This window comes from Micropterus salmoides, unplaced genomic scaffold (assembly GCF_014851395.1).
Source record: "Micropterus salmoides isolate LMB-PRFRI ecotype aquatic unplaced genomic scaffold, ASM1485139v1 Ms_hic_scaffold_21, whole genome shotgun sequence".
Classification (NCBI taxonomy): Eukaryota; Metazoa; Chordata; class Actinopteri; order Centrarchiformes; family Centrarchidae; genus Micropterus; species Micropterus salmoides.
Genome location: NW_024041262.1, coordinates 1 through 17,500, shown reverse-complemented (window position 1 = coordinate 17,500; position 17,500 = coordinate 1). Strand labels below are relative to the sequence as shown.

The 17,500-nt window shown below is 42.6% G+C and overlaps 1 protein-coding gene across 3 annotated transcripts in view; it reads right to left on the bottom strand.

Moving 5' to 3' along the window:
* The window catches only part of rab3gap1 (RAB3 GTPase activating protein subunit 1), a gene marked incomplete at its 5' end in the record, with an annotated part of 89,722 nt that extends 80,343 nt beyond the window's left edge, over positions 1 to 9,379 (bottom strand). For all 3 annotated transcript variants that reach the window (XM_038735141.1, XM_038735143.1, XM_038735142.1), the window contains 4 exon segments: positions 1,905 to 2,037; positions 2,157 to 2,235; positions 8,870 to 8,925; positions 9,043 to 9,379. In XM_038735141.1, coding sequence (XP_038591069.1) covers positions 1,905 to 2,037; positions 2,157 to 2,235; positions 8,870 to 8,925; positions 9,043 to 9,060 — 286 coding nt within the window.
* Positions 9,380 to 17,500: the final 8,121 nt, after the last annotated feature.

Below are 17,500 nucleotides of genomic sequence, written 5' to 3'. Positions count from 1 at the left end.
TGTGAATCACAAACCACACCCCCTGACAAAATTGTAGTATTTCATTTATGTGTTAGCAATAATTGGCAGGTATCACTGTTGGGATAAATAGTTAGCACAGCTAACTGTACATGTTAACTGAACGGGAGGGTATACTGACCATTTTTAAAGAGTCATGCACAGAAATCAAAATGTATTTGATTCATTCTTTATTGTCCGTGTAGGAAATCTGTTTTCACAGAGAGCACCTTCAACAGGAATTCTTCACACAAACTACACATATAACCCAGGAGTGCTATCATTAATTTGTCTGTGAGTTTAACTCTCTTAAAGCACAGGGTACAAATCTTGCCTTTTTGTAGAGCAGCGGTCTATATCTACAGCCAGATGGGAGAAGGGTGAAGCATGAGTTGAGAGGGTGGCTGGGATTTTGTACTATGGTAATTGCTCTATGAGCAGTGTTAGTATTAATGAGGGTTCAGAGCGGGAAGACCTATTATTTTGGAGGAGGTAAGAAATTTATTGCCCAGTCTTTCACAAAACAAACCTGCAGTTTAAATGAGCAGAGCGCCTCTAAATGTGGTGCCCTCTTCAGTTCATTTAGCAATGTGTCCCCTGATATCTCCTCCACTAATGATCTCTCTCAACTATTTTAATTCCCTCTGTTCCTTAACCCTTGATCTCATAGCTCCTCTGAAAAACAAACAACACTTAAAATCTGCAAAGCAACCCTGGTTAAATGCAGATATCAGAAGCTGCAAACGGGAATGCAGAAAAACAGAACGCAGATGAAAAAGAAATAAAAAAAAATCAGGTCTCCGGGTCCATTTCACGGCCATGAAAGAGTTACTATATTCGTACAATAGTTTGGTAGTTTTCTTTTTAAGACTCTCGATCTGTTGGTGAACCCTGCCTCTCCCTGTGCCTCTGCTGATTGCAATGCAGATTATGAGATATTTTTAACACACTTTGTCAGTAAGGTGGAATTATTAAGAGCCAGTATTAGCCCAAACCATGCCTTTTTAGATGTTGTTCACCCTACCCAGGATCCTTGGAGTTCCTTTTCTTCTATTACCATGGCAGAACTTATGGAAACTATGTTTAAGATGAAGCCTTCCTCTAGCTCTCTTGATCTGATTCCTGCAAAGTTTTTAATAGAAGTTTTGGAGTATATCAGTCCACACCTGCTTTTAATTTTTAACAGCTCATTATCTACCAGTTGTGTCCCGGTCTACTTCAAGACGGCATGTGTATAACCTGTCCTAAACCTAGCCTTGACCCCAACATCCTCGATAACATCCGCCCAATCTCTAAACTGCCTTTTCTTTCAAAAACCCTTCAAAAGATAGTTTCTAAGCAGCTCAGTAAGCATCACAGTACTGAGACAGCACTCTTGAAAGTTACTAATGACCTCCTAATGAACGCTGATGCGGGCAAATGTTAAATACTGATTTTGCTGGATTTAAGTGCTGCCTTTGACACCATTGATCATGGCATCCTGTTAAACAGACTGAGGCACTGGGTGGGGGTATCTGGTACTGCACTGAACTGGTTTGCCCAATACTTATCCCATAGGAAGTTTTGTATCTCTATAAATAAATAAGTCTTCTTTCTCAATCAACTACTGTGTGCCTCAGGTGTCAATCCTTGGACCTATTTTGTTTTCTATATATATGCTCCCTCTGGGTGATGTCATACGCAGGCATGGTATCTCCTTCCATTGTTATGCGGATGATACACAGTTATACCTGTACAGTCCACTGACCTTAGTATGCTGAGCTCATTACAGGACTGCCTTACCGACATAAAACATTGGATGTTAAATAACATCCTACAGCTTAACTCCAATAAAAAAAATCTCATAACGGTCCATGCCTAATATCAACTCATCAGGCAATCTATGTCACATTCAGACATCACTGTACCTTCCTCCGGTTTGTCCTTCCCATCGTCCTTCTCACATTCTTGTTTCAGAAAGTAGTGAGTTATGTAGAACTTAAAGTCAGCAAAATGGATATCCTGAGACCTCTCCCCCCATGTGCCATTGGTATATTCACCCTGTGTACAAAGAAAGAAGCATCATAACAGAGTGAAGGAAAAAAAAAACCTACTGGCAGCATACGGTTTTACTGGTGTTTTTCAGCTGAACATTTAAGGCTTAATAGGAACAGGAATACCTTCTGTGGGGACAACTTTTCTGTGGAGTTCCCAATCAGCTTCCAGTCATTTAGCACTTCCTCGACTTTGGACACAAACCTTTAAGTAGATAAAAACAGTTTTTCTGTTAGCAGCAGCGACATACACAGTATTCTATTATGGCATGCAACTGGATTTTGTCAGTTATGCTCTTAATTTGGTTTGCAGTCTTAAATGAGACTGAAACTGAAAATAAGGTCCTGGTAAACAGAGCTCAACTGTTGACAATACTCAATGGCAGTCTGCAGCACCTATTAAGTAATGCTGGTGTTCTTCTCAATTGTGATGTGCTCCCAGAACCTATACTAATGGCCGACACAATTTACAAATAGATTCAAAATCTGCAAACCAACTACTCATGGTCCACAAATATAAACACAAATTATGAGGGGTGGAAATAAAAAATATTATAAATATTAATAAAAAAGAAAAAAAAAGAAAGAGGTGATGAAAATGGATGTGAATTGAAAATAAAGGGGTAAAAATGGATGTGAAATAGAGTGATAAATATTCAAGTGATTTGATTAATTCAAAATCAATTTGATTAAAACAGTAGCGATAGAATGAAAACATCACTGTTTTTATTTATCAATCATAATTTACTACCCAAAATTGACATTAATCATTTAAAGAAGGGAGTCTCAAGGGTTAAAGTAACAAAAAGTAAATAAAATGGAGGTGATGAAATTGCATGTGAATTGAAATACAGAGTGGTTAAATTTAAGGTGAATTGAAATATAGAGTAATAATTTGTCAGCTCATGTGATTAACTTGATTTACCACTTATCGTTCTCAACACATCCTTCTGTCATTCATCGTTTACTGCGTGTAATTTTTGTTCTGTCCTGCTGAAACTGTGAATCACAAACCACACCCCCTGACAAAATTGTAGTATTTCATTTATGTGTTAGCAATAATTGGCAGGTATCACTGTTGGGATAAATAGTTAGCACAGCTAACTGTACATGTTAACTGAACGGGAGGGTATACTGACCATTTTTAAAGAGTCATGCACAGAAATCAAAATGTATTTGATTCATTCTTTATTGTCCGTGTAGGAAATCTGTTTTCACAGAGAGCACCTTCAACAGGAATTCTTCACACAAACTACACATAGTACACATAGTACACATATAACCCAGGAGTGCTATCATTAATTTGTCTGTGAGTTTAACTCTCTTAAAGCACAGGGTACAAATCTTGCCTTTTTGTAGAGCAGCGGTCTATATCTACAGCCAGATGGGAGAAGGGTGAAGCATGAGTTGAGAGGGTGGCTGGGATTTTGTACTATGGTAATTGCTCTATGAGCAGTGTTAGTATTAATGAGGGTTCAGAGCGGGAAGACCTATTATTTTGGAGGAGGTAAGAAATTTATTCTTATTGGTGAGAGAGAGCGTGGTGAAGTAGCAGGTAGCACAGTACAGAGGATGGGTTCAATGATACTACGGTACAGGAGAAGCAGTAGGTGTAGTTTGACTGAGAGAGTCCTGAGTTTACATATGACAAAGTCTTTGTTGACAGAGTCTGTGGATGTCTGTGATGTGTTGATCAAAACTCAGTTTATTGTCCATAGTGATGTCAAGGTACCTGAAGCTGTCAACAATTTCTACTGGCTGGCTGTTTATGGAGATGGGGCAGTGAGGGGTGGGGAGTTTACGGCATGTGTCCAGGATGAGTTCTTTTGTCTTGGTGACGTTGAGGAGGAGGTGACTGTTTTTGCACTATTGTGTGAAGACTGTCCCACTGAGGCTAAAGTTTTAAGAAGAAAGAATTTTAGTTCTCTCTCTCTCTCTCTCTCACTGCGAAGCGTGCCTCGGACCAGAGCACGCCAGCTGAGAGCTCACTCTGGGTTCGCACTGCTTTGCTGTTCAGAACGTGGAAGTGCAGTGGTCCTCCCGCTCTCTGGATGAAGTCCTCGATCTGCTGTTGACAGGAGAGCGGGAGTTGGATGGCTCTACTCTTCCCATTCATGGGTCTCCGAGCGGCTCCTCGCTTCCCCCGTTCCAACCTACGATGAGGCAGCCCTCGACGCTACTAGGTTGCCGCGGCGAGGCAAGCTAACAGGGAGCTAACGTTGAGCTAACGGATAGCTTACGTGAAGCTCACATTGCTCCACATTAGATGCGGCTAATGACATCTAGCAACCGGTTTCACTGCTGCTGGCCGACCCTCGTCGCCTGGTAAGCGCTGGGTCGAAAAAAAGCTGTGTGAAATCTTGTTGCTCCTTTTGTGTAAGTTGTTGAACAAATGCTGTCTGTGCCTGTCTCAGTCGAACCAGCCAAACCAAGCACACATTTCCCACACTGTGTGAGCCAGCTGCCGTTAGCCAGGTGGCTAATGTGCAGCTTGAAGCTCAAAGCAACAAGCAGTACACTCTGTTCATGATCAGAGGTCCCTTTCACACACCCCTCCCCACAGAAACCGTATAAGCCCACAACAGCAGACATTCGCTTCGTGTGGACAGAATATATACACACCCGGTACAGATATTTTTCTGACGAAGAAATCTCCGGCAGTGCCCGGCTTTACTATTTTTTAAGTGATGGTTATTTGGTAAGACTAGACCCAACGGGCATGAGGTAGGTAGAAAATATTCAATGTGCGAGAACGTTATATATTGACATGACATATCACTTGTAATAAATAAACATATATTGAAGGGTACATATTAACTGCCTGGTTGTTTTTAATTTAATATTTTAAATACAGCTAAATGTTGTTTCTAGAGCAGCAACATTAATGTTTACAATTGCAAAGTAACTCAATAACTTTATCAGTCATCACAAGTAGTGAGTGACGTTTAGAAAGAACATCATCAGTCTGTATCAGTCCCTCCTCCTCTCTCGCTGGCTGCAGGTAAGTTACCAGATAGGAGGAGGAGCGGAGACTACAGACCAGTCTGTGCTCCAGACAGACAGCTTTCTATTTAGCATATTTTTAACATTTGGCTAATGCCAAGCTAGCGTTAGCTGTGTTTTTATAAAACATACAGGATGAGATACTTAACCATTTCTACGTGTTTAACGCTACATCTACACGTTAACAGTAATTTGGAGCCAACTTAACCCTCACCGTATTCCCCCGCGACGGCGCAGCCTCTCGCTCTGCTGCCACTGTGTGAGCATGTGTGTGTAGGAGAAGACAGAGAGCAGGCAGCCTGATGATTTTCTTATCCAATGCGTTTCAAATTAAATCAGATTTGATGCTCGAGACATAACGTTACATCATAGGACCTGCAAGTCTCGATAGCAGTATCGATAAGCTCGAACCTTATTGATTTTCGGGTTTTGAGAAATTTTGGAACCAGGTCCTTTTGGAACCGGGTCTCGATCACCATCCCTAGAGCTTGTGCATAATCACATCATCAATGGCACGGTCCTTCTGTGCGTCCAGGGGTTCCCCCTTGGTTTACAGAAGCCAGGCTGTGTCAAATGAGCCCTTGAAGCGGTCATTACGCTTCAAGCAGACAGCTCCTATCGCCGCTCCACACACTTACGTTCCTTCTCGGCCGCTACGATCCTCCAACGAACGCCGCCTGGCTCTGCCATCCCTTCACACAAAGCAATCCCAGTCCTGGCTATTCTCATCTGTGACACTGTGCTCTTCTTCTTCTTCTTCTATCCCCTACAATGATCTTTTATTGATTGCACTTTTTTGTTTTGATTGCACTTTTTGTTAACTCTTACTTCCTTCCCTAGGTATTTACCACACACCCAAGCCCCGTTTGAGCCTTTGGAGACTGCGGACCTGAGATTCCTTTCGACTAAGGTTGCCTTGCTCCTGGCTCTGACATCGGCCAAGAGGGTCAGCGATCTGGCTGCCCTCTCTGTGGCTCTGGTGTCTTAAGATTCAGGGCGACGGCAGTTCGGCTGTTCTGCGCCCTAACCCGCCATTCATGCCTAAAAGCACTACGAGCTCCTTTCGGTCAGGGGTCATCACCCTCTCGGGTTTTTTTCCTCCCCCCCATGAGTCGGTGGAGGACGTCTGGCACCGTTCGCAGCGTCTGTTTGTGCACTACAGGGAGCGGTCCAAGGGACTTCCCCTGTCGGCGCAGTGCCTGTCTCACTGGCTGTGCAATGCCATTTCCCAGGCTTATGTGTCTGCCGGTGAGTCTCCCCCGGATGGCATCACAGCGCACTCCACGAGAGGCGTCTCCTCCTCAGTGGCGTTGCACTGTGGGATGACAGTGGACAACATCTTCACGGCGGCCTCCCAGTCGTCCCCATGCTCTTTCGTCCGTTTCTACCTGCGGGATGTCTCCCTTTTCTGTCTGACTCACTCAGTACTGAGTGTTTTGGCTGGGTGATTCTCCTTGTGAGCGTGCGGTGCGCCCTCTCCCACGGGACAGTGTGGGTTTGGTGGCCGCTGCTTACGTGACCCTGCCTGCGTCTGTAGAGCATGCGGAACCCCCCACCCAGTTTCCCAACTTACGCATGGGTCGGCCCTCCGGTGCTCGCGCACGCCAACACCAATGCCACGGCCAGTGGGCGACTGGATGGCTCATTATGGCTCTGGGCAGGTGAGCTGTGCTTGTTGGTACCGTATGGGCCAGTGAGTCGTTGACTCATCCTGCTTCACCTCTAACCCAATAGCGATAGCCTTAGAGGACGAAGCATATACGAAATAGAACAGAGTACTCGGATTCTATGAGTCTAGGCGCAGCCCTCTAAGTTGAAGGCCTCAATGGACCTTGGTTCTCAGTGCTGAAGAAAAGGCATTTGTGAGCCGAAGGCTGGGTCTCACCATTGTATATATACACAAGGTGCGGAAGTAGGAGAGGCCCACGCTGTGGGTGGGCATAGACTAAAATTCTCAGTGCCGCGCAGGCGCGCAGAAGCGGTAAACCCAATAGCGATAGCCTTAGAGGGCGAAGCCTATACTCATAGAATCCGGGTTACAGTACTTAACCCCTGTTCTCAAATCTGGACTACATTGTCCCAGAGAGGCTAAAGTTTCTTTAAAACATGGTTTTAGATTTGGGAAAAATGTATTCTGTTTGTGAAAATGAAAAAAAGGTGCTAGTTCAATGCTTTTTTCACACCAAGTAACCTGGCTGTAAGGCTCCACTGATTAGTACTCCACTGATTAGGCTGGTTAAGGTTGGGGTTATGATGGGATTAGGGTTAGCCAATCAGAGTCAGAGTAGGGGGCAGGATATGAGGCAAAATGTGTTTTCTTCAAATGATATTTGTTGGATGAATGGTTGGGAAAACGTGTAGTATATGTTATGATTTTTTATTTAAGTATTCCAGTTTTTAGCCTTTTCCTGTCTGCCATAAGCCTGTATCTGGTTGTCTTGTGTTATCCCTGTAGACATAGTAAACTCTGTAATTATCTTGCATTTTGAGTTTCTGAGTCTGTCTAAGTCCAGAGCCTTCATAATGCAAATAAATAAGAACATATTAAACACATAGTTAAACACTTAAATGCATTGATTACTGTAATGGAATGTAACTGAGTACATTTTGTACTTTTGTTGTGGAGTATATTCACAGTGTGGTAGTACTTTTACTTAAGTAAAAGATCTGAATAATTATTTCACCTCTGATTATGTTTATGATGTGTTTATATATTGTATATATTATGTATTTACTATGTACTAACTATAGACTTCATCTACAGGCATCAACAGGGGGATTGCAGAACCTCCACTCTAAGTTACATCCACATAAAACCCAATATTAACACATTAATGCATCGATGCGGCTCATTTTTGTAGCTCTAGGTACACAGTTTGGTTTAATATGGTTTCACTCTATAACAAACAAACAAAAAAATACGTAGCACTACAAATGCAGTTTATTTACTGTGATTATAAGGTTAGCATTATTGCTAACAACCTTATGCCAATAATGCCTCAACCATGGAGAGTTTTTTCGGTTGTGTCCAATCTGCCGACATTGCCTGAATGCATAACAAGTAGCAGGAAATGAGATCGGCTGGTTTGCGCGGGCAACCAGGTCTACTTTGTGGTACATTATAAAGTTTTTGCAGTAGCCCAACTTAATAAAATCGCCCTTTATAGTATTTTCACAAACTGAATAAAGGTTTCAATAATCTTTAACTGTGTTATAAAGAAACCTTAGACTGTGTGGAATCATTTAGTTCAGGTTTAAGAGCTCTAGGTATGTCAGTCCAGTGACTGTTGCTGACAACAGACTTGCCTCTCATTCCCCGGTGCTGGCAGTCAGCCTGCCGAGTGAAGACAGAGGATTTATGTGAGCGCTGAACGATTAGTTAATTCCTGCACCACAGTAGCAGAGATGTCACGTGAAAAATGAATGACTCAAACCCAGAGACCCACAGTTATGAGTCCTGAACTAATCAGTTCTGTTTCCTCTGCTGATGCCATGCAGCTGCTGTGTAACGAGTGAACAGAAGAGTCCAAGACTATTTACACATGCGTGAAAATTAACGAATTACTCACTGAGACAACCCGTTCCTCCTGAGTCACATACAAGATTAGGTCAAATGAACGAAACGTTCTTTGAACGACACAACACTACTGCTGTGTATGTCATCGAGGCTTGGCTGCTCACAGCTGGCTAAAGCGGACCGACCCGTGTCATGACAAGACAACAAGACACATAAGTAACGTTAGCCTACTCCCTGCTGTACGTATTACTTATTTTAGTAAGTATTACCAGTGTGCACTATTAATTTTAGACAGCAAATTAACGGTAAGCTCGCCTACCGTTCCCACTCTGATGCGGTGGTGAAATCGGTGATCTCAAACACCTCTGACTCGGCCTGGAACAAAAAGGAAGAGGTTAAGACTGAACATAAATCGGTTCTGTTTTTATAAGACGCGCGCTTAAACAGTTAAGCTGCACTCCTGAACTGATGTACTTTGCTAAAGAAACTCACATCACTGTCAGCAGCCATGTTAATGTCCTGTTGTCGTTCGCCCACTTCTTCGTCGATGAGGTTTTACGGCAGTTGGCATCCATGATGTTGCATTACTGCCACCTTCAGGTTTTCCCTGAGTGTCAATTCCTTTTAGAGCCGTCTTTCTGGTCCAGTCGCCTTAAAAACGAAACAACATTTTACTCCCTGGAACACTTTCTCTATATTCTATTACTTAAAGCGTATAGTGATTAAGCGTATGTGTGTTTGTGTGTTAACAAAATGAAAATATATTAAAAAGTTAAAATAAAATAATAATATATTAACGAATAAAATAAATAGATAATACTGTAAACGTGTGTGTATGTGTATATTAATAGACAGAAAAAAAAATAAATTGATTAAAAAAATAAATAAATAAAAATAAAACAGTACCAAATGTAAAAACAAAACAATTTCTAAAATATCAAACAATCAAAATAATAATAATTTGAAAATTTGTACAATTATTTATCAGTCTGAGGTTGTCCTCACTTCATGTCATGAGGAGACATATTTTGCAGCAATTATTTCACATTTGGGCATTTCTCCCAGTAAATAGGGGAGTTTCTGTGTGTCTGATATGAATTTGAATTCGGGGTATATTTGCAAAGTGTTTTTCTCTTAGTGTTTTATATTTAGGACATGAGGTTAGAAAGTGCAGCTCTGTCTCTACTTGTCCCCTGTCACACTGGGAGTAGAGTCTCTCCTCTTGAGTCTCTCCAGCTCTGTCTGTGGCGACCCTTTTCTATGGCCAAGCTGTGTTCACTCAGTCTGTATGTTGTCAACATTTTTCTTAGTTTAGGACATTTTATTGTGCTCAGGTAATTTGCCAGTATGACTTGTCTTCTTAGGGTCAGATAACATTGTGATTTACTTTGTGTTTTGGTCGTTTCTTTCCAATATTCAATATATTTTTCTTTCTGCTTGTTGATAATTTGGTTTGGTCTGCTTGAGTTGGCGTTGCTGTCCTGTTGGGGACTTGTTACTGCAGAGAGCCTCAGGACCAGCTGGCTGAGGGGACTCCTCTCTGGTTTCAGCTCTTGGTATGTTAGGGCTTTGTGATGGTTTGTCTTGGGGTTAACTGATATAAAGCAATTGTAAAATTTAATTGATCTTTTCTGTATTTTTAGTAAGAGGGGGTATTGGCCGAGCTCTGCTCTGCACAGGTTATTTGGTGTTTTTCTCTGCACCTGCTGCTTACAGAACTCGCTGTGGAAAGATTCTATAACTGTTTTGTTCCATTTGTCAAATTCATTATTAAGTTTTGGCCTCCAAATTTTGCTACCAAATAAAATTATTGGTTCTAGTACAAATTGGAAAATCTTCAATTGGAATATAGATTTTATTTTAATATAGATGTTTCTTTTTATAGCATAGAAAGCTCTCCTTGCTTTCTCCATCAGATCTTTCACGGCCATGTTGAAGTTCCCTGAGTATGTAATGTTGAGGCCAAGGTAAGTGTAGTTTTTGTATGTTGTAATTTAGTGGTGTCTAAATAGAAATTGTGTGTAACCTGATTTCTGTATTGTTTCTGAAAGATCATTATCTTAGTCTTTGCTGTGTTTACTGTCAGTGCCCAGGTCTGCAAATAAGAGTTTGCAGCAGTGGGGTAATACTGTACTCTATTACTTTCCTACTTGAGGTGCTATTTCTTTGCACTTTTACTGAGCAATCCACTAGAATCTGAAGGCTGGCTGAGCGACAAACAACTGGATGTGTGTCCCACCCATTGAAACCAAGCTTTTATCTTGTTAATTCGGAGGGCAATCTCAGCTGGGTGCAGTCAGTCTTAATTCCCAACACCTGTGTGCAATTAGACTCACACTACTTGAGTGAAACCTACCACTGAAGCGTCAGCTTCTTGTGGGAAGATCTACTTGGGTAAAGACCAGCGAGTCCACTGAGCAAGGCCGCCTAAAAGAGAAGCTTTTTCCCTTCCTGAGGCACACCTACTCACCTAAAGCTGCCAGCTACAACTACACTCAGGCCATGTGCTACTATACTATTCCTATTGTCTCCGGTCCACACAAGAGGTATGCCATCAGGCACAGAAATCAGGCACTCCTCAAACCTTTAAAACAGGCACCACCCACATCTGTTTACTTGTCTGTTGGGTCATGGAACTGCCAGTCGGCAGTCAACAAAGCTGACTTTATCACTGCTTATGCTAACACATTATCTCTATAATATGCCTCCTTCGAATACCATGTTTTCTTTGTGTCCGCTCCAGTAAAGGTCTCAGGTGTGATTGTCATATACCGTCCACCAGGACAAATGGGTAACTTTGTGGAGGAGCTAGACACACTCCTGTCTTCGATCCCAGAGCATGACTGTCCCCTACTTGTCCTCGGTGACATGAACATTCACTTAGACAACTCGAAATCAGCAGACTTCCTGTCTCTGATTCAGTCCTTTGATCTAACACGGGTTCTCAGCCCCCGATCCACAAAGCTGGCAAGGTGCTTGACCTCGTTCTTGTCTGAAACTGTGCCACAGATTGCCTAACAGTCACACCTCTACATGTGTCAGACCACTATTTCATTCAGTTCACGGTATACCTACAGGAAAAGGCCATTCTTCCAACACCATTTGTCTCACAATGCCACAACCTCCGCAACCTGTCTCCCGCTCACTTTGCCTCAGTGGTAGCTTCCGCTCTACCTTCCCTCAACACATTTTCCTCACTTGAGATCAATGATGCCACACAATCTCTGTGCTCTACACTAAGCTTGTGCCTGGATAGCCTGTGTGCTCTATCCACCAAGCCTGCTCGCCCAAACCAGTCCCACCTGGGTATCATCCGTGGGCTCCGTACTGATCTCAGAGCAAGAAAGAAAATGGCGAAAAAGCAAAGACCCAGCCAACCTTAAGGGCTACCAATTGCTCCTATCCTTCTCAACAAGCATCAGCACTGCCAAAACTGCATTCTATAAGAACAGAATTAGCAGTGCCACTGACTCAAGGAAATTATTTTCTACTTTTAAAGCGCTACTAAATCCTCCTCCACCTCACCACCCACAAACTTGTCTGCTGATACCTTTGCTGCCTTCTTCACAGGCAAAGTGGCGGCTATAACTATTCATTTCTCTGAAACATTCAAACTCAACCATTGTATCAGTCCTACTACATCTTTTCCTCTGCCATCCCAGGTCAGTGGTTCTTCACTCTCCTCGTTTACTCCTCTCACAGAGAGCGAAGTATCAGAACTCTTGACCCAATCCTTGGTTCTTATCCTGCTTGACCTATCAACTGCCTTTGACACAGTCAACCACAGGATCCTGCTATCCACTCTCTCAGCAATGGGTATCTTGAGTAAAGCACTCCTGGGGTTCGAATCCTACCTCTCGGGGGCGTTCCTACAATGTTTTGTGGCAAGAACATTTATCCTCCTCCCACTACCTCCCCACAGGGGTGCCCCAAGGCTCAGTGCTTGGGCCCCTTCTCTTCTCTTCTCGCCACACAAATCATAAACATGGATAATCCTTCTACAAAGGACCTTATGCTTGCCATAACCTCACTCAAACAGGACTTTCACACAAAAATTGACGGTGTACTGATGGAAATAAGAAATGTCCAAACGGACATTAAAGACTGCAGTGGGCGTATCATGGAGGCCGAAGTGCGGATATCTAGCGCAGAAGACGAGATACAAATCCTGAAAGAAACTATCGCAAACCTTGAGAGCAAGACAAAAAACCTCACTAACAAAATTGAAGATTTAGAAGGGAGGAGCAGACGTAACAACTTGCGTGTGCTGGGCATACCCGAGAAAGAAGAAGGCAATGACACCTGTTCCTTTATGGAAAAATGGATAGCGGATATTCTGAAGATAACGCCACCGGTTCTAGAGAGAGCGCACCGGATAACAGCGAATCAAAGTTCCGCCAAGTACCCGAGAACTATTATCGTCAAGTGCTTGAACTACAAGGACCGAGAAAACATCTTGAAAGCTGCGCGGATACGGAAAGAGGTGACGTACCAAAACAACAAAGTAAGATTTCTTCCTGACCTGCCAATGGAGGTGTATAAACAACAGAGGAGGTACGACGGCGTGAGGAAGCAGCTGCGGGAACTCGGACTGGACAAACACCGGATCATATACCCCGCACGGCTTTCGCTGACCAATGATGACCGCACTGTCGTCTTCAATACACCAGCTGATGTTGACAAGTACATCAAGAAGATGGAACCAGTGACTGAGGATGGCTAATCTAAGTGTGCCTTGATGAGAACTCTTATTACACTTACAAACTCTTTAGATGTGGCTGCTGGAAATTAAGAGGTGTGTAGGGCTTAATTTTGTTGGAAACTTGGAAATTTACGACCTATATACTTGATTCTTTTTAAAGTACAAGTATAAAAAATAGCCCAGTTTAAAGCTCTATTTTGTTTTATTTATTTTAATTCCTTTTCTGCTTAAAGAGTAATTAGTCGCTTCTCAAGTGAGTACTGAAAGCTACGTGCATGTAGGCTATCACATATTCTGTTTCTAGTTGATAGATAAAATAACTTACCGGGATTATTCTTTGTATATAGATAAGCAACTGAGGTGAGTTCTGGTTTACAGGAGAATAGTTCCTCAGTATAGCGTGGACCTATTCCCGACAGTGGAGGGAAGTTATTCAGGGGTTTGGGGGAGCCTGTATGTTCTAGTGGTTCAGGCCTGGGTTTTGGGTGGGTCGCTCTCTTCCTTTTCTTTTTGGTTTTATTCTAAATGGTACCCCTTTATAGGTTTTATGGCTGTGCTTGCACTAAGGTAAGGTACCTCTTCTTATGTTAACCATTATATTGTAACAAATGACAGATGTTTTGGTTGAATGTGTCTCTTGGAATTGTAGAACAAGTAGTAGGTTGAATAAAACAGCTAAGAGCCAAAATTGTGTTCCTACAGGAAACACACATGCTAGATCATGAGACAATCAAAATTAAACGTAGATGTCCAGGTCAGGTAATATCTTCAGCTTTTTCTTCTAATTCCAGAGGAGTTATAACTATGATACATAAGTCTATTCCTTTACGCATTGACAAAATAACCAAAGACCCCAACGGTAGATTTCTAATTGTACAGGGAAATATTCTATCAACTCGGATTAATCTGGTTAATGTGTATGGACCTAATGATGATAATGCAGATTTCTATAATAATTTATTTTTGAGAAACTCTACAATGCCCGGAAAGCACATTGTGGCAGGTGATTTTAATTGTGTTTTGCAGCCCAGCAAGGATCGGTCATCCGGTATCGATAACACTCACATAAGGTATAGGAAAGCTTTACAACACTTTATAAAGGAACTCAACCTGGTGGATATATGGAGGTCTCAAAATCCACTAAAAAGGGAATATTCATGTTGGTCGAGCATTTCTAAAGGATACTCAAGAATAGATTATTTTCTGGTATCAGCTGAACTAATTTCATGTATGTGAAAGTGTCAATACAGTAGTATTCTTATATCAGATCACGCGCTTGTATCTTTGACATATGTTGAACCAAACTTTATTCGTAATTGTACTAAATGGAGACTTCAAATACACTAGATGCAAGACAAAAGATTTCTTGCGTTCTTAGGGGAACAAATTGACTACTATTTTGAACACAACACCACCCAAACATCTGCTACAATTAGATGGGAAGCCTTTAAGGCCTTTATACGAGGACAAATTATAAGCTATACAAGCAGTAAGACAAAAGAGAAACAGGAGAAAATTAAAACCCTTGAAACAAAAATCCGTTTACTTGAGGAAAAGAGTTTACAAGCAGGCCAAAATACTGATAATGTCTTAAAAGAACTACTACTGCTAAGAACCCAATATAATGTTCTCTCTATGCAGAACCAATCATTACACTATTATAAATATCTGTACCATTTTTCATTTAGTCTATAGCAACATTACCTTCACTGTCTGTACCTCTGTGTGTATATTGTGTAGGCTGCCTCCCTCCCCTCTCTCTCTCCTTACATCTCTCTCTCTCTCTCTCTCTCTCTCTCTCTCTCTCTCTCTCTCTCTCTCTCTCTCTCACCCCAACCGGTCGAGGCAGATGGCTGCCCACCCTGAGCCATGGTTCTGCTCGAGGTTTCTGCCTCTTAAAAGGAAGTTTTTCCTTGCCTCTGTCGCCTAGTGCTTGCTCTTGGTGGGAACTGTTGGGCAGAATGAAATTCAAGTCACTAATGCTTGCATACAGAGTGACTACGGGTTCTGCAACCATCTACCTAAACTCCAAAATAATCCTTCTCGGCCGCTACGCTCCTCCAACGAACGCCGCTCTGCCATCCCTTCAGACAAAGCAATCCCAGTCCCGGCTATTCTCATCTGTAACACCACGATGGTGGAACGAGATACCACACGCCATCAGAGCAGGGGCGTCCCTCTCTAACTTCAAGAAGCTCTTGAAAACTCATCTCTTCTGAGAACACTTCCTCTTATAACACCTCTAACATGCACGTCCTGTGCTCTTCTTCTTCTATCCCCTACAATTATCTTTTATTGATTGCACTTTTTTGTTTTCATTGCACTTTTTGTGAACTCTTACTTCCTTGTTTTTTATCACTGCCTCCAGAGAATATCTTGTGAATAATATTTTGTGAATATCTTATACTGATCATCATTTTTAGGGCCCGAGCACGACCGTGTGAGGTCCCTATTGAATTTGCTCGGATTATATATTTTTTTTTTTAGGGCCCGAGCACGACCGTGCGAGGTCCCTATTGAAATTGCTCGGATTATTAGGGCCCGAGCACGACCGTGCGAGGTCCCTATTGAAATTGCTCGGATTATTTTTAGGGCCCGAGCACGACCGTGCGAGGTCCCTATTGAAATTGCTCGGATTATTTTTTTAGGGCCCGAGCACGACCGTGTGAGGTCCCTATTGAATTTGCTCGGATTATTTTTTTTTTTTTTTTTTTTTTTTTTTTTTTTTTTCTGCAAAGTAGGCCCAAATGACATGGCCTAAACATACTCGAAAACTCACCAAAATTTGCAAACATGTCAGAACCGGTGAAAAATTTCGTATTCTACAAGTTTCGCACATGGGCGTTGCAAAATGACTCGCTAGCGCCACCTAGAAAATTGGAAAAAATTAGCCCCTCGTTCACGTTCAACCTACATCTACGAAATTTTCTGGGGACGTGTATCATGTCAAGACGCACAAAAAAGCCTCAAGAACCCATAGCCTAAAGTCAACAGGAAGTCGGCCATTTTGAATTTTATGGCCATTTTTGGATGATTTACACACTTCGTACTTTAACGAACTCCTCCTAGGGATTTAGTCGGATCGACGTCAAATTTTTGCTGTGCCTTCTAAAGGCATTGACGATGAAAAGTTGTGCTATTTGCGCGTTTTCGTCAATGGGCGTGTCCGTGGCGTCGATGATTCGCCATGAAACAGGAAGTTGTTGTAACTTCAGTGTACATGCTCACATCTGGACCAAACTGTACATCTAGGATGAGAGTCCCGCCCTGAACACATGTACATGCCGACATTCACCCACAGTCATAGCGCCACCTGCTGGCAATAGAAAGTGACATTTAACGAAGCAGCCCCCGCCGCATGTTTCACCTACGTGCACGAATTTTCTGTGGTACGTGTATCTTGTCCAGACGCACAAAAAAGTCTCTTGGAGCCATAGCCTAAATCCAACAGGAAGTCGGCCATTTTGAATTTTACGTCAAATTTTGGATGATTTACACACTTCGTACTTTAACGAACTCCTCCTAGGGATTTAGTCCGACCGACCTCAAATTTGTGCTGTGCCTTCTAAAGGCATTGAAGATGAAAAGTTGTGCTATTTGCAAGTTTTCGTCAATGGGCGTGTCCGTGGCGTGGCGTCAAAGATCAACTCTTCGCCATGACACGGAAGTTGTCGTAGCTTCAGTGTACATGCTCACATCTGGACCAAACTGTACATGTAGGATGAGAGTCCCGCCCTGAACACATGTACATGCTGATATTCACCCACAGTCATAGCGCCACCTGCTGGCAACAGGAAGTGACTTTTAACGAAGCAGCCCCCGCCGCACGTTTCACCTACGTGCACGAATTTTCTGTGGTACGTGTATCTTGTCCAGACGCACAAAAAAGTCTCTTGGAGCCATAGCCTAAACCCAACAGGAAGTCGGCCATTTTGAATTTTACGTCAAATTTTGGATGATTTACACACTTCGTACTTTAACGAACTCCTCCTAGGGATTTAGTCCGACCGACCTCAAATTTCTGCTGTGCCTTCTAAAGGCATTGAAGATGAAAAGTTGTGCTATTTGCAAGTTTTCGTCAATGGGCGTGTCCGTAGCGTGGCGTCAAAGATCAACTCTTCGCCATGACACGGAAGTTGTCGTAACTTCAGTGTACATGCTCACATCTGCACCAAACTGTACATGTAGGATGAGAGTCCCGCCCTGAACACATGTACATGCTGACATTCACCCACAGTCATAGCGCCA